This window comes from Pyrgilauda ruficollis, unplaced genomic scaffold, assembly GCF_017590135.1.
Source record: "Pyrgilauda ruficollis isolate IOZ18807 unplaced genomic scaffold, ASM1759013v1 scaffold106, whole genome shotgun sequence".
NCBI lineage: Eukaryota > Metazoa > Chordata > Aves > Passeriformes > Passeridae > Pyrgilauda > Pyrgilauda ruficollis.
Genome location: NW_024508766.1, coordinates 2,626,497 through 2,649,778, shown reverse-complemented (window position 1 = coordinate 2,649,778; position 23,282 = coordinate 2,626,497). Strand labels below are relative to the sequence as shown.

At 44.8% G+C, this 23,282-nt stretch overlaps 1 protein-coding gene across 1 annotated transcript in view; it reads left to right on the top strand.

Moving 5' to 3' along the window:
- The window catches only part of ABCA1 (ATP binding cassette subfamily A member 1), a 93,561-nt gene that overhangs the window by 59,063 nt on the left and 11,216 nt on the right, over positions 1–23,282 (top strand). Inside the window, exons 9-36 of the mRNA XM_041470647.1 lie at positions 2,464–2,704; positions 3,278–3,417; positions 3,656–3,772; positions 6,007–6,195; positions 6,979–7,184; positions 7,277–7,453; positions 8,033–8,255; positions 8,605–8,826; positions 9,415–9,619; positions 10,143–10,256; positions 10,720–10,891; positions 11,403–11,534; positions 12,048–12,187; positions 13,165–13,302; positions 13,845–14,065; positions 14,497–14,569; positions 15,082–15,284; positions 16,277–16,325; positions 16,882–16,995; positions 17,330–17,478; positions 17,935–18,059; positions 18,435–18,533; positions 19,708–19,897; positions 20,052–20,146; positions 20,508–20,540; positions 21,095–21,200; positions 22,320–22,394; positions 22,794–22,963. Coding sequence (XP_041326581.1) covers positions 2,464–2,704; positions 3,278–3,417; positions 3,656–3,772; positions 6,007–6,195; positions 6,979–7,184; positions 7,277–7,453; positions 8,033–8,255; positions 8,605–8,826; positions 9,415–9,619; positions 10,143–10,256; positions 10,720–10,891; positions 11,403–11,534; positions 12,048–12,187; positions 13,165–13,302; positions 13,845–14,065; positions 14,497–14,569; positions 15,082–15,284; positions 16,277–16,325; positions 16,882–16,995; positions 17,330–17,478; positions 17,935–18,059; positions 18,435–18,533; positions 19,708–19,897; positions 20,052–20,146; positions 20,508–20,540; positions 21,095–21,200; positions 22,320–22,394; positions 22,794–22,963 — 4,118 coding nt within the window. The remainder of the gene's footprint in view (positions 1–2,463; positions 2,705–3,277; positions 3,418–3,655; positions 3,773–6,006; positions 6,196–6,978; positions 7,185–7,276; positions 7,454–8,032; positions 8,256–8,604; positions 8,827–9,414; positions 9,620–10,142; positions 10,257–10,719; positions 10,892–11,402; positions 11,535–12,047; positions 12,188–13,164; positions 13,303–13,844; positions 14,066–14,496; positions 14,570–15,081; positions 15,285–16,276; positions 16,326–16,881; positions 16,996–17,329; positions 17,479–17,934; positions 18,060–18,434; positions 18,534–19,707; positions 19,898–20,051; positions 20,147–20,507; positions 20,541–21,094; positions 21,201–22,319; positions 22,395–22,793; positions 22,964–23,282) is intronic.

Below are 23,282 nucleotides of genomic sequence, written 5' to 3'. Positions count from 1 at the left end.
ATATTAGGGAGTTTATGGTACTTTAGCTGAAGCATCTCCCTTTTTGCTGAGCAAAGATGACCTCTTTTAGCTAAGATATCAAAAACTCCCTGAGGCATCCCTTTGAATTGCACACTCAAATTGTCACACCTGAAATGCAGCCTTGGCCTTTTGGGTGAGGAATCATCAAATCCAAACATCTCCATGAAGGTATGTAACAAACAAAACCAGTTGTATGACAGTTTTCATTCATGCTGGTGTCCTGTAGGTCACTGTGAACCTGGAGCCAGGTTGAGAGGTGCCAGGCTGCAGGCAAAGGCACCAGTGAGTAGTGAGGAAATAAAAGTACACTCAAATCAGTCAATCTGGACATTTGTACTCAGACTTTTGCTGTTCTCACAGCTGTCTTGCATTATATCAGTGTGTCATGTGCTCTTAGGCATCTGAAAATAAAGGCTCCTTGTGTAGGTGACACGTAGTAGCTGTTGTTTAGCATCAAGAATTTTTCTCCAGATGTTGGCACATCTAAAACATGCACAGATGTGTCATATAAAGGGTCAGGTTTACCTCCCACTGTAAGGCCAAAGAGTCTTGAGTGTGCTTTCCTTGGGTGAACTTGGATTGGTTGTTCCAGCACACTGCTGCTTTCAGCATTGTTGCTGGCTGGCTTTACCAGCTGTCTTAGACTTTGATTATCTGCATTTATTTAAACAAAGGTGATAGACCAATGCACTGTGAGCAAAAGTGGCAGATGGTCTTTGACTCTGTTATTGTGTCTGAAAATAGGGCAGTTGGAGCACAGCATTTGAAGTTGTTTCTGAAATGCAGTTGGTGAGCAGTTACAAATAGGTGTCTCAGCAATTCTCACCCAGTTAAGTGCACATGCCTGTTCTGGACAGCCCAGTAAGAACATCCAAGTCAATGTCACCTGATATTTCAGTGGGAGTCAAGAAATCAGATAAAATTCTGGAAAACACCTAAAAAGGGATAGAGAACCAGCTGTAGCATTTTACCATGATACTATACAAAAGCATTTGATAAGGAACACAGATCTAGGTTCTTGTTCTCTGAAAAGGGATAGCATAACTGGAATAAAGTTCAGAGAAGGCCAGTTAGGACATTTAGAAGTATAATGGCTTTCACGAAAGGAACAAGGGAATAGGCTGAGACTGTTCAGCTTGCAAAAGATATGAGCTGGGGATATGACAAAGACCTATAGAGTTGAGTGGCACATGAAGAAGAGATAGAGATTGAATGCTCACTGTCTCCTGCCATAAAAACAAAACCACATGACACCAAATGGAGCTAACCACAGCTAGATAAGGAGAGAGAAGAGGTTCTTTCCTGTGATATTGGATGTTAAATACTTGTGGATGTTCTAAATTCTGTGAGTTTACCATGGAAGAAAGTCATTGAGGGTTAGGAAATAGAGGTTCCCTGAGCTGCAAATAAATGGAAGCTGGAAGGTTACTTAGAGGAATATCCTAGATTCTTGCCTTTGTCTTATTTCTTCTTAGCATCCACTTATTGTCACCATTTGATATTCTGACATCTCAAGCTAGGGGGTCTGAAAGTAACACTCCAATGTAGCATGAAACCAGTGCTCATGCAGGTGGGTTATTTTTTCCTGTTGTGGTGAGCTGGGCCATACCTGAGTATGGCAGCATTAATGCAGTGAGTATCTCAGGTTGAGGGCATGGTGCTTTTGTTCGTGACAAATTGCAGGCATGTTGTCTGGCTTATGCCACTCAAATGAGTCTTGAGGTACTAATTGCTCTGGCTGGTTGAATGTTGTCACCTCAGGCCTGGTGTCAGGTCAGCTGGCCAGCAGAAGGCTCCTGCAGTGACTGTCTGTGTGCAAAGCTTATGCTGTAATTCAGGCTCCTGGCTGCAACAGGACTTGTTTTCAAGGATATTCTGGGAATGCTGTTGACAATGGGGCAAGGAGTTTCTGGACAGGAATAAATGATGCCAATCTGGAAGGTCAAACTGGCTGCCTGGTGTAGATCAGTGGAGGTTGGGTGGAATTGTGCCAGGTGACACTGCTGTGGCCTGTGGTTCATCCAGTTTGTGACCCACGAGCTGCAGTCATTTGGTGTTGTTCCTTTAACTCCTATTCTGACTCGATATACCCCACCCCACCCGTCCTTGTGAGGGTACTCCTTTGGAATGTAAGCCATTGTGCAACCAGGAGGACAAGCAGCTTCCATGTTAGAGGGCAGGGAGGCCAGGAACACCCACAGCACTGGAGCAGAAAACTCAGTAGTAAAGAACTTGGCAAGGATATATTCCAAGTACTTGCTCAGAAGAGACTTCCATTGTGGTGGTGGGGAATTGTTTTCCCTGGTTCTTCCCTTTGATATTGGGTTCAAGGGGAGTCTCATCTGTTGAAAAATCTGTTCTGTGGTTTGAAGAGAGAACTTCTCCTTTTACTGATCCTGTTTGGTAGTTGCTTCCATTCTTTTCTCTGCCCTTCCCCTCCAGCTGCTGAGCATGAAGAGCTGGAGTGACATGAGGCAAGAAGTGATGTTCCTGACCAATGTGAATGCCTCAAACTCCTCTACGCAGATCTACCAGGCTGTGTCACGCATCGTGTGTGGCCATCCTGAAGGTGGAGGGCTCAAAATTAAATCCCTCAACTGGTATGAGGATAACAATTACAAAGCACTGTTTGGAGGCAACAGCACTGAAGATGATGTGATTAACTTCTATGATAACTCCACAAGTAAGTGTAACAATGTCATGGTCTGAGGTCCCATCTACTTCATGATTGTCATTGCTAGTGTTTTCTAAACTTCCACAGATGAAAGTAGGTAGTCCTCATACTCACTGCTGTTTCAGAAAGGCATACATATATTGTCCTGCATATGCCCTTAAGGCCGGTAAGTTATCAATTTTCAGAGTCCCCCCAAGGACCTGCTACCTACCTACTGTGTAAAGTACACAGAAAGCTGTGCAGTGGACCTGCTTTAGTGGGAGAGGGAGCACAGTCACATGCAGCCTCTGGAAATCTGACCTTTTCCAGACAAATTTTGTTTGTGCCATGCACTGGGGTTGTGCAAGTGTTACAGAGCTAGTACTGTGGCTCTTAGTATTGGAGGCTACCTGGTTGCTTCTTTTTCACTGGGCAGACTGTGCAGATTTGGGCTAAAAGGAGCTTTTTGTGGAGCTTTGCAGTAAAGGAGGGGGTTTGTGTCTGAAAAATGCTTTGCTTTCAGCTTTGATTGTTCTTGAAGCTCTGTACCTTCTGCAGTTGTCACTGTGCTGTTCAGCCACTCACCTTTGTGCTCTTCTTCAGCACCCTACTGCAATGAACTAATGAAGAACCTGGAATCCAGCCCGCTTTCCAGGATTATCTGGAGGGCTTTGAAACCCTTGCTGATTGGGAAGATCTTGTACACTCCAGATACGCCAGCTATAAGGAAGGTCATGTCTGAGGTAACTCTAGCCCTGTCCTCTGATAGTGTAGCATTAGCTGTGTCCTCTGTCTGTGCAGCTGATCCTCTCTAGTTAAATTGGACCCAAACACAAGCCTAGGAAGGATTGCCTGCAAAAGCACAGCCTCCCTAATCTCTCACCTCCCATGCACTTACTGTTGAAGGCTCAGTACACCCTCTTAGCTTATGATGGTCTCTGCCAGCTTTTGGAAATAACCTTCCTCTCGTCTTTGTGACAGGTGAACAGGACATTCCAGGAGCTGGGTGTGTTTCGTGACCTCGGGGGAATGTGGGAGGAGATAAGCCCAAAGATTTGGACATTTATGGAAAGTAGTCAGGAAATGGATCTCATTCGGGTCAGTATTCTGTCCTTGACAGAACCACTGCTGTTGTTTTTTGCAATAAGTGATGAAATATTTGTTTTAAATGGGGCTTCAGTGCTGAATTGGGCAGATAAATATTATGGATGAGACTCCTTGAAAGAGATCTTGATTGTACTGATCTTGCATTATGCTTGGCATTCCTTTCTTCGCATAACAGTCTCCTGCAAAAAGGAGCAGTGCACATTTAACACCCGATTCTAATCTGCCTCTGCTGGAAAATGTGCTGTTTTGTCTGCAGTGTTGATCTAATGTGTTATGAGCATGTCACCATGGTTCCTCGGGTGCAGCTCTGAGGGGTGGATCTTTGCACCCTGTGCTGATGCCTTTGGAAGTAAAATGATGTAAAACTAACATCAAGAAACAGAGGGACCACTGTAGAGTAGCTTTTCCAGCTGTCTGCAACACAGTTGGTTGGGTATCACAGTGCACTATCTTGTGTACAGAGACCTCCCCAGGTCATATAAACCTTGAAATTCATTCTGTTTTTACCCCAGTTTAATGCTTTGCTGAATAATCATGTGACCTGGCCTGTTGTACTTCTCCATTAACGTGACATACTAGAGTGCCAGAGACAGTTGAACAGATCATTACAAAGCTCAGGTGAAAGTTGAGGTCCAAAACATTGATTTGCAGTGATGTCCTCTGAAAAGCGAATGTTGCTCTTTTTTTTTTTTTTTTTTTTTTTTTTTTTTTTGCTGAGCCCTGAGCTTCTATGGTTTTATATTTTATGTTGCTTATTAACATTGTTTCCTCTAGAAGATAACCATTGATCTTCCCAGCAATCTGGTCTTTTCTGTACCAATGCAGTAACAGTGGTCTCTTCGTTGTCACCTGTTGACATTCGCACAAGCAGGAGTACCTCGTTGTCAGTGCCTTGGCAGCTCCCAGGGATCATCCCCTTCAGTTCCTATGTTTCTGGGTTGACTGGCCATCGCCTTTCAACTTTCTGGGTTGTACAATCTGTTTGGCATATTTCTTCCTGCTGAGAGAGAAGAAAGTGCTTTACTTGCCCATCCCTGCCACTTCTAGCTTGTTGCTAGTGTGCCTGTGAACTTCAGGAAGGGCAACATGTGCCCCTGTGGTTAAGGAACTTTAGTGTTGGACTTAAACAAGATGAGGTTGAGCCATTTCCCTGCACGCATGGTAGCAGAAGTTAACCATGGAGACCAAATGAGAAGAGAGCACAGCACATCTGATTCCTATGTGCTTAGATTTCCTTTTTGCATGTTTTCCTTTGGTAGCTTGGACTGTTCTGTTTTTCCAGTTTGCAAAGTTGTTTTTGTAACTGTGAGACCCACTACTTTCTAGTTGGCTGGTAACAGCAGAATATGGGGAAGCTCTTTACCTCTCTTTCATTTTTGTTGTGGCAAAAAAATCTACTTCCTGTTCTTAATCATAAGGATTTTTGCCATTTTCTCTCTTGTGCAGGTTTTTCTTTTTATCTCCCTGACTTCAGTTCAACTATGTAATTTACAATTGCTGTTCCCTTCCTGCCTGGCCTTAAATTGTCTGCCCAGTGGACTGGTTTCTGCTTCAGTGCATTTGCGCTAGGCACAGTGCATACAGTAGCCTGTCCTCAGAAAGCTAGCAGTTAAACCAGGTGAAGAAAGCACTGTCCCAGACAGGAGGACAAAGGCAGGACATCATGGCTGTACAGGGCTGCTTCAGCCAGTCCTGGTGGCACAAATGCAAAATACAAAAATCACCTGGCCTCTGGTGCTGGTGCTCTGGTGCTCTTCTGCTCAACACAGTTACTGTTGAGCCTTCAGGCATGCCTCAATCGCTCTCCATCCCAGACAGAAGGTAGATTTTTCTGGGAGAAGGGAGCAGAGCTAGGCACCAAGTATTGGGCAAATGCATTTCTGCTGAGCTAGCATCTTCCTCTTCTCTGGTTTGCCTGGGTGGGATGCAGAGCCGTACATGGCTCTCTGCTGCCCTCTCCTTGGGAGAGGGGTTGGCAGGACACGGAGGCAGGCAGCCAGCCTGCAAAGCACACCAATGTGGTGTAGCTGTACTGAGGGAGAAACATCCCTCTCAAAGGGAAGGTGAGGGGAAGGACGCCACTGTTCTGATCCTCTCAGTATGACAGAGGGCCTCTACCTGCACCTTCTTTACAGCTGTTTTCCTTGTAGTGCTTGTCTTTGCTATGAGAGAGGAATCTAACATTACTTCTCACAACTATTTCTTTGAAAACAAAACACCTGCAGACACTGCTGAAAGGCAAAGCCCTCTGGGACCTGCACTTGCCAGCTTCCAACTGGACAGTGGAGGATGTTGCCCGTTTCCTGTCAAACAGTCCAGAGGACTTTGAGACAGAAAATGGTTCTGTGTACACCTGGATGGACGCCTTCAATGAGACAGACCGGGCTATCCAGACCATCTCCCGCTTCATGGAGGTGAGATCCTGTTATTGTGGGCAAGGTGCCGGGTGAGGGCAGCAGCTTGATCTCCACTCATGCAGTTGGGTATTTTGAAAAGGGAAGATAGATATTCCTCCATCCATTTTCTGGATACAACCAGGATGTAGGAATCTAACTGTAGGCCTTGTTTTTGAAGTTTTTGCTTTTGTCACTGTGTGTGGTTTGCTGCCCTTCTGTTACTCACTGAAAGCTGCTGCTGTCTCCAGCAGTGTAGCAGCTCATACTTCAGTCTGGGGTTTAGCTGGGGGCTTTGGTACAGCTAGCAGCTGCTTTAAACGGAGGGAACAAAATTAGTTCTACTTCTTGCCTCATCAGCTTGGGAGATGAGTGCAAACAGAAACAGGCCCTGTTAAGGGCCCGATCCAACCTTCAGGTCTCTCCACTGATGTTTAGAGGCTTTGAATCAGACTTGATTTACTGGTAACAGATGAAATAAGACTATCTATGAAAGTTGATACTTGGATGAGATTCTGTAGTAATACTGCAGTGCTAGCTAACCTTCTATGCAGAAAATGCCTTTGCTGGGGTATTTCTCAGTGATATATGTTTGACTGGTAGGTGACTGTCAAGCAGGAAGCAATGACAACTCTTGCAACTTGCTGGGCTACAACAAATTGCAAAATAGTCTGATGCTGTTGTCTCTTTCTTGGGCGTGACATTGCCATTGGAGTGTTCTTTCCCTCCACCCCACAACTAAACAAAGTACATTATAATTTGGCAGTGAATCCCATAAATGCTTCCAATTCTGTCCCTGTCTAGTGTGTCAACCTGGACAAACTGGAGCCTGTGCCCACAGAAGTCCAGCTCGTTAACAAGTCCTTGGAACTTCTGGATGAAAGGAGGTTCTGGGCTGGCATAGTCTTCACTGAAATAGCTCCTGACAGCACAGACCTTCCCCAGCATGTGAAATACAAGATACGCATGGACATTGATAATGTGGAAAGGACCAACAAGATCAAGGATGGGTGAGCCCTGACATCCTGCCTTATGATCAATTTCTTACAAAGGATGGGTTGAGGAGGATTTCTAATGGAAAGGTCTTGTTCCCTTGGTGCAGGTACTGGGATCCTGGTCCCCGTGCTGACCCCTTTGAGGACATGCGCTATGTCTGGGGAGGCTTTGTCTACCTGCAGGATGTGGTAGAACAGGCCATCATCAGGGTTCAGACAGGCACGGAGAAGAAGACAGGAGTTTATGTGCAGCAGATGCCCTACCCATGTTACGTGGATGACATGTATGTATGCAGGCTGCTTCAGAAGCTCCCAGGAGGATGACCTTGGGAGGCATGGGCTTTTGTCACTCCTCAGGCATGGTCCCTATTGTCAGTGAGGAGGCAATCTCCATAGTGTTCCTAATCCCTAGAATTAGGGCACCCACATGGAGGATTTAGAATATGTAATGACTTGCAGAGTCCTGCCCAGGAGAGTACTGGAGTTGAACATACACAGTACCTTCCTGAGGTGTGACCATATCCCCACATCTGATACAAGTGAAAATAGCACTGGGGAAAAAAGCAGACAGGTAGGCACAGGAGAGGGGAAAGAGGGCAGTTGAGAGCAGTCCCCAGGCAAGGCAGCTCTTTGCACCCACTCCCACTGAGTGACAGTTGCCGGTCCAGCTCCCACTCCAGCAATATGCTCTAAACCCATCCACCTCACTTCATGGTGAGACAAGGATCCTGTGTCAGGCTTTGCACATCAGCTGCTTTGTGCAGTGAAGCCTTAGCTGTCACCATGCTCTGATAGCCCTTGAAGTGGTATCTGAAGTTGCAGTAATGTTTCTCACTCCTGGCCCCTTTCTTTCATTTTCACAGATTTCTGCGTGTCATGAGCCGCTCCATGCCTCTCTTCATGACACTAGCTTGGATCTACTCAGTGGCTGTGATAATTAAGGGTATTGTGTATGAGAAGGAAGCCCGGCTGAAAGAAACAATGAGGATTATGGGACTTGACAATGGCATCCTTTGGTTAAGCTGGTTCATTAGCAGCCTTGTCCCTCTCCTGATGAGTGCAGGACTGCTGGTGCTGATCTTGAAGGTGAGTAGCCTGGTTTGGCCTGTGGCAGCAGACTCTAGAGCCTTTAGAGCCTGCTAAACAGTGGTCTGCACTGACACACTGGGGAGGAGTTTGTGGGTGTGTGTTGACCAGCCACTTTTTCGGAAGAGAATTTTGGAGCAGCAGGACTGTGTGGCTGAAAACAGCAGGAGGGAGTGTTGTAGATTCAGTTCTGTTGGAAAGTGCCTCTGGTACTGCCTCACTTCTGGGAAGGCTGTTGTGCAAATTGCAGGAAACCCTGCCTCCCCTGAGAGCTCTGCAGAGCTGCCTATAACAGAGGTACCTTGGAGAGCCCTTTCAAAACCTCATGCACTTATTGTTCTCCTGCCAGATGGGGAATCTGCTGCCTTACAGCGATCCTAGTGTGGTGTTCATTTTCCTCTCAATCTTCGGCGTTGTGACCATCCTCCAGTGCTTCCTCATCAGCACTGTGTTCTCCAGGGCCAACCTGGCAGCTGCCTGTGGGGGCATTGTCTACTTCACACTGTACCTGCCCTATGTGCTGTGTGTTGCCTGGCAGGACCACATCAGCTTCTCACTCAAGATTTTTGCGGTGAGTCTTGATGAAACTTTTCTGGGCACCAGGTTGCCGCCAGTGTGGCACTCATCAGCTGAACACTGTTACAAGGGGAGAAGTGGCAATGGGAGGTTAATTTTCAGTGTAAAAGTCTTCAGGGTTGGGCTTGATAAAGAGGTTTACTGAGCCTGGCAGAAGCTGCTGGGAGAGTTTTGTTGGCTTTGGTAGTAGAAGTAATGCAGCTGGACTAAGCTGCCTTGATCTCTGTATGCTGTCACACTGTACAACCAGACATGCTGGAGGAACCACCTGCCTTTCCTCTGCACAGCACTTCTTACCTGTCTGAAGAGGGCAACTGTTAGCAACCTGTTGCCTTGCAGGAAAATCCAAAGAGTAAGGGAAAGAAGATAGGAAAACAATGCTGGGTGGGGGTCCAGTAGAGATTTCAGGCCTCTTGGAACCTAGACCAAATATGCCACTCTGTATCTGCAAGTACAGTGACGGTTTGTGGAACTTGGACTTTTCATATGGACAATGTCCCTTATTCTTGTGCTACAACTGAGATGACTAGTTGGAGAGTAGATGTAAAAAAACTCAGTGCATGTTCATGCCTCCTATTTTCAGAGCCTGCTGTCTCCAGTAGCCTTTGGTTTTGGTTGTGAGTACTTTGCACTGTTTGAGGAGCAGGGAGTTGGTGTTCAGTGGGACAACTTCTTTGAGAGCCCATTGGAAGAAGATGGCTTTAGCATCACCACATCAGCTGTCATGATGCTGTTTGATACCTTCCTGTATGGAGTCATGACCTGGTACATTGAATCTGTCTTCCCAGGTGAGGTCTACTTCTGAGAGATAATCATGTCTTAAGGCTTTTAAATAAATCCTTTCACCCTTTTCACTTGCTAAGGTGCAAATTTGGCCCATTTTTAAGCAGAGCTATGTAAAGGTCATGGAGCAAAACCAGCATCAGAGCAAGGTTGTTGCTTGCTGCTAGCAGTGAGTGTTGCCCAGCACAGAAGCATGACCCCATTGTGGCCATGGCTGATCTAGCCTCAGAAGCTTTGCTGTACTTCTCTTGTTCCCTCCTCTAAAGTTCACAGACTGTGCTGCAAGAGAGGAGTTGCATATCAGTACCACATGTGCTACTAAGTACCTTTCAGCATAGGGTTTTTAACCCTGAAGTGAAGTTAGATGTCTCTTGTCCAGAGTCTGTCAGTGTCTTCATATAGAAAGATTTCACCTTAGTGCCTCATCTGGAGGCTTACTGTGGGTGGAGTACTTCCCTTCTTGTCCTGAAAGCTAATAAAAGAAAAGGGACAGATACACTCAGGCTCATGTAATGCTTTTGTTTCCAGGCCAGTATGGGATTCCCAGACCCTGGTACTTTCCTTTCACAAAGTCATATTGGTTTGGGGAGGAACCACAGGACAGGCAGCACTCCCATCCTGACCAGAAAGGGTCTTCAGAAGGTAAGTGCTGGACACAGACTCTTTCTGAAGTGTTAAGGTCTGCCTTTTTCTGAAATGAGAGTCCAAGGACAGTAGGAGCAGTACTGGCATGGATAGGTGAAATTGGTTACCCTTTTGTTATCATGCATTGGGTATGCTGATCGGGTGGGTGCATGCAGATAAACGCAAGGTACTTTGCGCACCTGAGTGCAGATGGGTACTTCAGGCTCATGGAGTTGAGAAGGCCTTGTTTTTTTGCTGACCCTGATAAAACTGGAGATCTCTAACTCCTAAATTAGCCCAGGAGAGAGACAATAGCTAAATGACAACTTCTGTGGATGATTCCTATCTCTGAGGAAGAAAGTAGTCAGTTCTTCATATAGCTCATTCTTTCACAGGCTTGGGGGAATGTGATGTCTATTAAAACTCCCATGCAATTTTTGTTTAAACCTATCAGATCTCTCTATTTTGTGTTTCCTTCCAGTCTGCAAGGAAGAAGAGCCAGTGCACCTGAGTCTTGGTGTTTCCATCCAGAACCTGGTCAAGGTTTACCGTGATGGCAAGAAAGTTGCTGTAGATGGTCTCACACTTAACTTCTATGAAGGACAAATCACCTCCTTTCTGGGACATAATGGAGCAGGGAAAACCACTACCATGTAAGAACAAAATAATGATTTTAGACAGTAGGGAAGTGACTGAATACTGCAACTCCTATCCATATAGTAAAGGTAGCCATAGAACTGCAGTGTGCAAGTGGTGCAGACCAGAATGCCTCTGCTGATTTAGTCACTTGTGGTGGTGCCTTATAGATACAGGGGACTGGAACCACAGGGGGTGCAGGTTGATGCTGGGTCAAATGAATCTGTAGGTGGCATTTTGTAGTAATGCCATTTGTGATTCTGACTTACCAGTGAAAGAAAGCAAGTTGGTACTGAAAGAACAAGAAGCTTTTAGAGGAAAAAATCTTTCCTTCATGCAGCCATGTGGGTGTTCTTTGATCACCACTGGAGCTGATTTGTGGTTTGGTTTATTTAAAATCCATTAGTAAGATGTTTTTCAGAATACTTTCTTGATATGGGATTCCCCAGGGTTTTCACCTACTTTTAATTCAGCCTTCCACTGTTTCCTAGTGGCAGAACCTGCTGATCTGTTCTGTTTCTCTTTCAGGTCCATTTTGACTGGCTTGTTCCCCCCAACTTCAGGAACAGCCTTCATCCTGGGCAAAGATATCCGCTCTGAGCTTAGCACTATCAGGCAGAACCTGGGTGTATGTCCACAACACAATGTGCTGTTTGACTTGTGAGTATCATGTGGGATATGTAGGACCGATGCTATCCAACAGATGTTTGGGTTCTCTAGGAAACAGCAGTGTGTTTTTGGCTTTGACAGTTCTTTTTCTGTGTGTGCAGGGTGTGAGACAGTGGTGTGGAATTGGTACAGGAACATTCTGTTTATTAGCACATTCCTAAGTGCCTGGGAATGACCAGCAAGAGCTTACACTTTCATCTTTCATGTCTGTTAATAATGTACTCCACTCAGCTAGGCCAAGTGTTTCCCTGATGCCTAGTGGTTTAGGTTGTTTGTGGTACTGTCAAGCATCCTTAAAAAAGGATTATTTACATGGGTGCTGAATAGAGCCACACCCTGAAGTCAGGCCCAAACTGAGTGCACCTAGTATGTGGCTCCTTCCTGAAACCTCAGCCTTAAGAGATGTTTTCCTGAGGAAAATAAATGCCTGCAGTAATGCTAATAAAAGGGACAAATCCAATATGGTGCTTTCAACTCTACCCTGCGGCTGCATTTGTTCCCTAGGCTGACTGTGGAGGAGCACATCTGGTTCTACGCTCGGCTCAAAGGGCTGCCGGAAAAGAAGGTGAAAGAGGAGATGGAGCAGATGGCAACAGATGTTGGTTTGCCTCACAAACTGAAAGCTAGGACAAGCAAGCTCTCTGGTAGGTTCAGATCTTTTACATTTCTCAGCCTCAGAAACACTCCACAGACTTTTGCAGGGGCTGTGTTATGGACCTTGATGGGATCCTGCAATTATATATAGACTACTATAAAATTAAGCATTTAAGGAAGTCAGTTATTTATTAAGTACCTAATCAGTGTATCTTAGTAAACACGACAATCTTGCACAGTCTCAAACTATCTAATGGCCATAACAAGTCTCTCACTTTCTCTGAGTATTTTGTATTTTTTTCCATCATGACATAGTTCAGTTGCATTTGCTGTGTGTTGTCCAAAGCTTACTAATATATTTGGGATTTATGCGTTTAGATGAGAGTGGCTTGGACCATAATCTATAAGTCTCTTGCTGGCATTCCTTATACTGACTTCTGCCCTTTCAGTTGATGACCTGGAGTGCCCTTCTCCTTTGTTCAGTAGGGGCAGAATTCCTGTGTCAGTCTGTACCAGATACTAGAGGGACTGACATGCCTTTGTCTTACTCAAGTGTCAGTACAGACTGCACATTTGACTTTGGGGAGGGAGAGCAGATGACTGTGGTTGACTTTAGTATTGAGGAATGCAATTCCTTGTTTTTGCCTCTGGAACACTTCCATGGAAGGGGAGTCTCATGGGGACTTACTTCTGCAGCTCAAGCTCTGGAGACCTGTGTTCCAGATCCCCAAATATGCTTAGACCTCCGAACTGGCGATTTGCTACCCCTGGTGCTGAGACAGTACAGTTCACTGTGAGCATGCAAGGTGTGGTTCCCTGCAGTAGGAGGAGAGTTAGACTCCACTGAGGAAAGACTATCCACATGAATTATCCATTGTCCAGAAAGTGGTGGGACCCTGAAGGCCTGAAACAGCAGCAGTACTCCTCAGTCTGCTTTCTTTCAGAGCTCATTATCCACCATGCTGCAAGTATTGCTGTTCAACTCATCTCTGCATCAGCCTGAACATCTCTTTCTTGTGCCTGACAGGTGGCATGCAGAGGAAGCTCTCTGTTGCCTTAGCTTTTGTCGGTGGCTCCAAGGTTGTCATTCTGGATGAGCCTACAGCTGGGGTGGATCCCTATTCTCGCAGAGGAATATGGGAACTGCTTCTAAAGTATCGGCAAGGTATGCCATCTTTACTCTTAATAAATGTATTGTGAAACGCAAAAGAAAATCAATCTGATTCTTGACTGTTCTCAAAATAGCAATGTGTCCTTGCAAATTTATTGTTGCCTGCACCAAGGAATGAACAAAGACCATGCAGGACAAGGATGCTCAGATCTCTCACCTGTACATCTTTCTCCTCCTATTCATGTCAGAATTAATGAACAAAATTTTTTACTGGCTTATGACTGAGGGCAGGTAAAGTCAGAAAATCACCCTTGGTGTTCAGCAATATCCTGTTCTGCTCCATGCAACCAGCCTTGCAGACATGAAATTAAACCTGCTGTTGCTGAGCACAGCAAGAGCCATCAGACAGTGGGGAGAATAAACCCATGACAGTAGCTGTGAATCTTCTCCATATTCCTGGTCTTGTTCAAAGGAGCCAAAATTGTGGCATCAACTTCCCATCCAGCTTCTTAGCAAGATGCGGGTGATTGTGGCTCTGGTGTGGCAGCACAGGTTTGTTTTGTCTTAGCAGCTGCGTCTTCCTTGCTCTCTTCCAGGTCGCACCATCATTCTCTCCACGCACCACATGGATGAGGCTGACATTCTGGGGGACCGGATTGCCATCATTTCTCATGGCAAGCTCTGCTGTGTTGGCTCTTCTCTCTTCCTGAAGAACCAGCTGGGAACAGGCTATTATTTGACCCTGGTCAAAAAGGATGTAGATTCCTCTCTGAGCTCCTGCCGAAACAGCAGCAGCACAGTTTCCTATCTGAAAAAGGTACAGCTGGCCTTTTCTGCTCATGTTTATTCTTTCTTCATGAAATCTTAGGCTTTTTGGAAGCAGCAGCTAAGATTTTCTATGGTAGAATGTCTCAAAAGAAAATCCCTTGTTCTTTGAAAGAAGTGTTACTTGTCTGGTGGGTACTGTGCCAAGACCATGTCTCATTAAACTGTGTGTGGGACATACATCCCCATTATAGTTTCTTTCAGTGCCAGTGGTCTCAAGTGGATCAGAGAAATACAAAATAAGTGAAGTATACTTTTGTAACGCTTACTTCTATACCCATGATCTTACTTCTGTTTTAGCCCTTTGTAGTGCTATGTCTCCATCTGCAGCTTCTGGTTGGACTTACTTAGTGTGTAGCATCTGGTGGGCCCCATTTTGAATAAACAGCAAAAAATAATGTTCGTCTTCTCTTTTGTCACCAGGATGACAGTGTCTCCCAGAGCAGCTCTGATGCTGGCCTTGGCAGTGACCATGAAAGTGACACATTGACAATAGGTGAGGCTTGGAAAAAATTTAAGGTTGAATCCCATTTGAAATTAGCTCTGTAGCTCGCCTTGGACAGGTGCCTTAACTTTGTTGCTCCAAGGTAGCTACACTCTTAGGAAAATTATTAAATTCACAGTGATGGTATTTTAAATATTGGCATGCATTTCTTGAGTGAGCCATTTTGAATTCAAGCTGCCCTGAAATATAATAAGCAAATATGTAGTTGTGTGGCCTGTTAGCAGTATATGATGTTGGTGAGCTGTACATAATGATTTATTTGCAGGTCTTCCAGTAGCATGTACAAGCTCTCCCAAGTTCTGCACATAAGTATAGCCAGGCTTTAGTCCAAGCTTTTATCCAGTCTTGTGTTAAATTAAAAAGAAATGACACTTCGTGGAAATAAGCAGAGATGTCCTGTTTGTCCTCTTTTTCTTCTGGCAGGATTTTTAAGACTGAGCTCTTTTTTCCACATAATGAGTGGTAACCAGAATAGAACTATCTTTTACATTTGTTTTTTCTAGATGTGTCCGCAATTTCAAATCTCATTACAAAACATGTTCCTGAGGCAAGACTGGTGGAGGACATAGGTCATGAATTAACCTATGTCTTGCCATACAAAGCTGCTAAAGAGGGAGCTTTTGTGGAGCTGTTCCATGAAATTGATGACCGTCTTTCTGATCTTGGCATTTCCAGCTATGGCATCTCGGAAACTACTCTGGAGGAGGTTAGTGAGCTGATGACTCCTGTTTGTCTTAAACTAGGCAGAAGGAATCATGGCAGAATTAGGAATGAGATGAAACCTTATTGCTTACTGTAAAAATTGACAGAACAGGCAGCTTCGTGTTCCTCTCCAAAAGGGATTGTCTTCTGCCCTGTGTAAGAATGTGCTCATAGAGGTGTGCATTAAAAACTGAAACGTGGTAGAGACAAGCAAGGACAAGTCCTATGTGCTCATCTGTACTTGGCTGAGATATCATGTGTAGGCTGGCCCCTGATTTGGCTTCTAATATCTATGTTATTTTTAGGGATGCTTTGTGTTGCACTTAGCTGAAAACATACATTTCAGTACTGGATACATACATTACATAAACAGTTTAGACATATGCCCTTGTCAGTGATTTTTTATGGTTTCAGGGTTTGTTCCATGTGACTATGTTCCAGCTGCCAAGTCTCTCTTTTTTATCACAGAAGTGTCAGGCACATTATCTCTGTGTAGAATCTTTATTTGTTTATTTTTAAAGAATGATAAGGGAAACTGAAACAGTGGTTTTGTCACTTACTTAGTTTGCCCTCTAGGTCCTTCACAGCTGTGAAGACCTTGGTTGTTATCTGCAATTTGAAAATGGGTTATTTCTGGTTTAGGAGAGTCCATGGGTCAAGCTCCATGAAGGTGCCTGTTCAAGCAAGAGCTGTTAGACATCAGGAAATATAAGATTCACCAAGTTTAGTTACTAGGTCTGTTTCTGAGACACAGGAAAGAGCTCATATTTGAGATGGCCTGCGGACTCATACTGGAAAGGGGGATCAGCTGGTAGCAGTCTGGCTCCCAGAAACTGGACAGAAGCCACAAAGTCCATATCGCCATCATGCAGAGGATAAACTCGGTATCCTCAGTTTTCTCGTTGCACCTGCCAGTCTCACATGGCATCTTCTGAAGCAGTACCCACAATATCTCTTCTCTTTTGATTTTCACTGGCACTTATCATTCTTTTTCAGATCTTCCTGAAAGTGGCTGATGATAGCGGTGTGGATGCAGAAACCTCAGGTGGGTGTAGTTGTCCCCTAAAGAAGTGACACATACCAAGGTGTGACAGAGCCTGATTGAGACTGAACTGAACCTCTTCTGTCCTAGTATTTTTAATGACCTGAAGTAGCTGGATTTAGTGTATTTAATGCATGCTTTTATGTGCTGTAAAGGTCAATTGACTCAGTAGCATATTTATTTCGCAATAGTGAAGAGTTTTTGTTGTTTGAGTATATTGCAAATTACTTGACTGACACTGTTGTCTGCTTTGAAGAACTCCTGGTGCATCAGACCACAGTAGGGTCCAAATTACTTTCTCTTTCTGAGAGCAGATCACTGCACTGAGTGCTCATAATAGCAAATTGCACTTGTAGTCACATGACTACATATGACTCTCCTGTGATTGCAGAATGGATGTCTTGGTTTTGTTTTTACCTGCACTGAAGTCACTCCAGGTCAGCTCTTCAGTTTGCAAATGGAAGACGTGTAAAATGAAAATGATATTGCTTTGTTTTTTCTGGGGCTAGCTGGAGATGAACTGAAGCAGTTCAGCTAACCATAACTGCATTATTTTCAGATGGCACGTTGCCAGCCAGAAGGAACAGACGTGTGTTTGGAGACAAACAGAGCTGCCTTCGTCCGTTTACAGAAGATGATGCATTTGATCCTAATGACTCAGACATAGATCCAGGTATTGCTGGAGTTCAGACCTGTTTTCTTTCTGTGGATGCTCTTTCATATTATAAGTACTGCAGATCTAAAGGCTGAGTGTGCCAAAGGAGTGGTGATATATTTGCATTTAGAAACAGTGGACAGTGCAGGATGCACAGCCTGCTCAATCCTCCCATCAAAGCTCAGAGATAAGGGAGAAAACACATTCATGTAAATTTCTGTTGTTATTGCTGCTGACTATGCTTTTTTTGGTTTTGGTGAGTGAGAGTGGCTGCTCCAGCCATCACCTTGTGTCTTCAGCAGAGACAGCATCTCTGAACTTTTGAATGAGGGTCATTTCTTCTTGCTTCTAGAATCCAGAGAGACAGACCTTCTCAGTGGCATGGATGGGAAAGGCTCCTACCAAATGAAGGGCTGGAAGCTCACCCAGCAGCAGTTCATGGCTCTGTTGTGGAAGAGGATGCTCATTGCCAAGAGAAGTTGGAAGGGCTTTTTTGCCCAGGTAAGAGCTTCCAACATGAGTAAAGTTCCTCATCAGGGACAGCTCTGGACTGTGTATTGTAGTCTGACTTGACTGTGGGCTAAAAACCTCAAGGGAATGCAGATAACCAAAATTAACCTTCACTGCACATGGGGGCAGAAGTGAAGCACTTGCCTGTGCAAGTGAAAGGAGTTGTATGATAAACCATGCGATTACAGTATTCTTGCACAGCAGAATGTAATTTTGCCCTTGAGAAGAGCATTTGCAGCTAAATCCTCTGCAACTGAAGTGAATTCCCTGATTGAATGCCAAGACAGATCTTGGATTGGTGTCTAGCACTGCTTTGGTGTAAATAGCAAAGGTATTCCTGGGAAATTTTGAAAAAGTTTTGATCCAATAAGTGAATCATATGTAGCTCCTGATGCCTCTGGAAACATTTGCTTATAAAAAGGATGTGTTTTTTCCTTACAATTTCAGATTGTGCTGCCAGCTGTCTTTGTGTGTATTGCTCTCATGTTCAGCCTGATTGTTCCTCCTTTTGGGAAGTATCCCAGCCTGGAACTACAACCCTGGATGTACGATGAGCAGTACACTTTTATTAGGTATGTTTTTTGTGGCCTATAAATTATTTTCTCTGTGAACTTGAGTTACTGAGTTCCTTAACAGGTTGCTTTGGGTTTTATGCTTATCTCAGAAGCACATTTGTTCAGCTCTCAAAGAGAGTTGTGGTGTTTTCTTCTTTGACCTTTAAATCAGCTCTAAACCAGCTCTAATTACAGGCAAGGTCATATCCATTTCTGAATGGTGCTATCACTCTCCTAATAATACTGTGTACAAAGACTTGGAATGTGTGTGTGCTCTTAGACCAAGCATTCTTGGGCAAATCCCTGCCCACATCCTTTCACTGTGCTCTGTTGCTTCTTTTGCTGTGTGCTTTTACCACACTGACTGATTATGTTTTACTGCTGTTCCCATAGCAACGATGCTCCAGAAGATGCAGGCACTCACAACCTTTTGGATGCCCTTCTTGATAAGCCGGGGTTTGGGACACGCTGTATGCAGGGACATTCCATCCCGTAAGTAGAACTCTGGTCTGGCAACAGAAAACACATCCCTGGTAGCTCTAGCTGACTTTAGGAAATTATAGTAATGCATGGTCAGAGCAGGATTTAAGCCAAAAGACTTGTAATTACATTCAGTTTTTCTGCTGAGAACCTTTTTCAAAGTTTCCAGCTCTCAGTCTGGTGAGGAAATTGAGGTTTGAGTGCAAGTCCTTGCTGATAGAGATGCAAAGGAGAGAGCAAATGACTCTAGTTACTGTTTGATCCCAAACATGGTGAAGGACCTATTTGTTGGTGTATGTTATTGACTGTAGCTATTCCCACTACACAGTCCTTTGTTTCCAGCTGAATTAGAAACCCGAGTTAGCACCCCACAAACACCAGCAAAAGGAGTGGAGAGCCAGACAGCATTTGTTGTTTCCTAACTCTGCCACCTGACTGGGTGCACGACCTTGGGCAAGTCACTGAAGATCTAGTCTGTGAATGTAGAAGAGGTACACACTCCAAGAGTCCAAGATGGTGTGTCCAGAAGACCTGCAGCTCCTGATCACAGGATGATGGGGAGGGAGGCAAGGTGTCTGATATAATGGCCAGTGGTGGAAAGTAAGCTGCATCCTTCATAACAGGCATGAAAGCCTAGCTATTCCACCAATGGGCCATGGGGAAAAAGCTGCCCACTGCTACCTTGGCAAAGAGCAGTGTTTTGATGCCCCAAAGGCAGAAATATATTCAAGGAGTCATCCAAGAAGATTGTCTTCTGTGATCTTAAAATCACAGGATATCTCAAGTTGGAAGAGACCCATGAGAATCATTGAGTCCAACTATCTGCTCTTCGGAGGTCTACTTTTAACTAAACCATGTGACTAAGCACATTCACCAGATGCTCCCTGAACTCTGGACAGTGTGCCTGCTCGGACTGACTGAAACAAAACATTTAATTATAATGCAAAGAGGGGAGTGTCTGACCCTACAGTGTTGGCCAGACTCAGTTTCTTTGGCAGTGGGATCTGTTAAAAGCTGCAGTCTGATCTGTTGCTCTGAGCTGTTTATCTCTGTGAGGTCAAGCTCCTTTGAGAAACACACTGCCTCTTCTGGGGACTGTGGAGTTTGATCTTTAAATCTCTTGTAAGCAAAGGCCATCATATTTGTTTTAAAAACTGCTTTTTTTCTTGCCTCTTTCCAAACACAGGGACACTCCTTGCACTGTGGGGCAGAAGGAATGGACCACTGCTTCAGTCCCAGAGTCAGTGCTGGACATCTTCGTGAAAGGCAACTGGAGCATGGAGAATCCTTCCCCGTCTTGCGAGTGTAGCAGTGAGAAGATCAAGAAGATGCTGCCTGTGTGCCCCCCTGGTGCAGGGGGCCTGCCACCCCCACAGGTAGGAGGGAGCTCAGTGGTACTGCAATGAGGAATACTCATGAGGAGCAGAGTGGCTAGATATGATTCTTGCATGCAGCATTGTATGAGATTTATTTCAGTCAGCACCTGTGTTTTCTGATGAGCATTTATCTGTGTTTTCATGGTGACACCAGCGTGAGCAAGACACAGCTGACATCCTCCAGAATCTGACAGGCCGCAATATATCAGACTACCTAGTGAAGACCTATGCGCAGATCATTGGGAAAAGGTAGCTGTTGAACACTCCCCCTTCCCTCCCCGACAAACCCTGCTTGCTCTATGGGTGATGCACAGATCAGGCAAATAAGCCTGGGCAGCCCAAATTCTTCAGTAGTGAGCCAGATCCACTCAGGTCCTCAGATAGCCCTGATCCTCAGCTCAAGTGATGTTTCTGCTTTGTGAGTGATTCTGTGTGCTGACCCTCATAGGCAGATTACGGGGGAAGCTAAGGGATTACAGTGAAGAAGAATGGTAGGAGCTATATCAGATATGATAGGCTATTGCACTCTTTTCTCTGGCTATGTGCCTGCAGCTTTGTTAGGTCTGTCTCTCCTCTGGTTCAGTATTATATATCTTTTTTCTCTCTGCAGCTTAAAGAATAAAATCTGGGTGAATGAGTTCAGGTGAGTTACTGCATTTTCCTTAGCTTGTATATGTCCACTAAACCTTGAACATAGTGTTTAGCAGGATACATCCACCCTGCTTTGCAGTTTGTGTTATAGGGTTTTTAACTGCCAGATATTGGAGGAAGATGTTTAAGGATAAACTGGGACAACCCCAGAGCACCGGACAGCATGTCTGCATTATGCAGAGAGCAGTCTTGAAAAGATTTGCATGACCAGTGTGCTGGTCCTCTGTTCTGTAAGGTGCTATTCCTCCTAGTGAGGGCAGCAGGGAGACATCCTGCTTTGCCTGCAGCAGAGAATAGCTGCCTTTGGACTGCATGCTGAGCACTCGTGATATGAGTGTTTAACCCCAGAAACAAAGAGTAGAAGACTTCATGGCTAAGCAGCCATGTAGGAGGATAAAAGTCATCCCTTCATGTAAGAGTGGAGATGCTAGCCTTGGGTGTACTGCAGGAAGAGGAGACATGGACATGGAGAGGGATAAGGAGTAGCATTTTGTGGAGGTCCATGAATAGTCGTGTCTTAGCGTCACTTTCTGTCTGAACTTTCAGGTATGGTGGCTTTTCCTTGGGAGCCAGCAGTTCCCTTGTGCTTCCTCCAAGTCATGAAGTCACTGATGCCGTTAAACGGGTGAAGAAAATTTTGGAGCTGGCACAGGTGAGCAGTTGTCCCCCATGAGCCCAGGATGCACTAAATACTGAGTCTTGTTACTTGGGAGATGACTTGAAAGCCATAAAATGAGAAGCATGTGTATGTTAGCTGTGTCCACTGACTTCTCCCCACTACCTCTGAGCTGGAATCTCCCAGGCTGTTGTCTGGGAGTAGCAGAAGTCTTGAAGACATGCTCAGCTAAAGCTTGCCCAGCCCATGTTGCTGATGTGGGTTCTGCCCAGCACCAGTTGCAAGCCAGTGGGAATTGCAGACATCTGAATGTTTTGCGGCAGGAAGGGGTGGGCTGTCTTTTGGAATTAAGAAGTGGTTGCTGCCATTTTCAAAACCTCAGTTGAACCTTGTTGGGAATTATTTATGTGTGGAGACACGAGGTTTGACTCTGTGTTTTTCAGAAGGCTGATTTATTATCTTATGATATATATTATATTAAAATACTACATTAAAACTATACCAAAAGAACAGAGAAAAAATCATCAGAAGGCTACAAAGAACAAGAATAGAATGCATAAGAAAATCTTGTGACTCTGAGTCCGATGTAGTCGCATCTGTGATTGGCTCTTGATTAGAAACAACTAACATGCACCAATCACAGATGCACCTGTTGCATTCCACAGCAGCAGATAGTTATTGTTTACATTTTTTTTCCTGAGGCCCTCAGCTCTCAGGAGGGAAAAATCCTAGCAAAGGATTTTTCATAAAATATCATAGCTACAGAACCTTCCTGTGCTGAGCCTGCCCTGGCTCAGAAGAGAATTTGGGCCACTGTTTTCCTCTGAGACTGCCTGCCTGCAGGCTGCAATATCTCTGAAGGTTGCATGCAACTTTGGTTAATACGTTTTGCTGTGAAAAAACAAGGAATAAGACTGACTCTTCTTACCGGTGTGACTACAGAAAGGAAAGGGTGAAGGGAAACCACAGTTACTCAGTGGTTTCTTACCACTTACCTTCTTACCACCTCCACTTTGGCGGGTAGAGGCTGTTGAATTGGCAGAAAGCTGTCAGAGCTGTGAAAAACATTGTGTAGTCTCTGTTAGACCCCAGGGAATGAGTAAAGGTATTCTTAGAGGGGAAGTAACTGTCTCTGTTACTGTTTGCTGTTTGCAGGGGAGTTCTGGGGATCGATTTCTCAACAGTTTATCAAGTTTCATGAAAGGCCTGGATACAAAGAACAATGTGAAGGTAAATTAACCAATCTTCATTTCTGTGCCTGCTATTTGAAGCTCTGGTGACTTGGAGTTACAGCAGTTTGTCTTGGAAAACTTTATAGACCAGAGATCTCTGTATTTGTAATGGAGCAAATGTAGCTTGTAGTTTTATGTGGACTTCCTCAAAATCTGTTTCTCCTGTAGAGTCTAGGCCTGAATGCCAAAAAGAGTTCAGTGCTGAATCAGTGATAGCTTCCAGGAGCCTCTTGTGTTTATTGATTAAACGGTGTGTTCTGCCCCTGAGCAAGCTAGCTGGAGTGATATGGAAAGAAATATACCCTCAACAGAGGAAGGGATGTTCTGAAGGGCTTAGGAAGCTTTTGGGTAGCTGATGTACCTGGTGCCTTTCTGATGTTGATGTGGTGTCCTGTAGGTGTGGTTTAACAACAAGGGCTGGCATGCCATTGCATCCTTCCTGAATGTGATCAACAATGCCATCCTTCGGGCCAACCTCCAGCAGGGTGAAAATCCCAGTGCTTATGGGATCACTGCCTTAAATCACCCACTCAACCTCACCAAGCAACAGCTCTCTGAAGTAGCTCTGTAAGTAGTGACATGACTATGGATGGGTTTGGCCTTATTGCTGATGAAAGCAAATGGGAGGTTTTGGACCTACTGGTGGACAGTCAGTGGCCTCTGCCATTTAGGCTCTTAACACGCAGGCCTTATTTTATCTGGTCTGGGGAGGTGGCAACCTGTGATGCTGAGAACTCACTCTTGAACACTTGTGTACAAACTTTCTTTGTCCTCGAGTCCTTGGAAGCTGCAGTTTTTAAGAACCAGTCCTTTTCAGGAATCAGACCTTCTGAACTCTAGGAAATTCCTCTCAGCCACCTTCAGAAAGGTGTCTCACCATAAATAT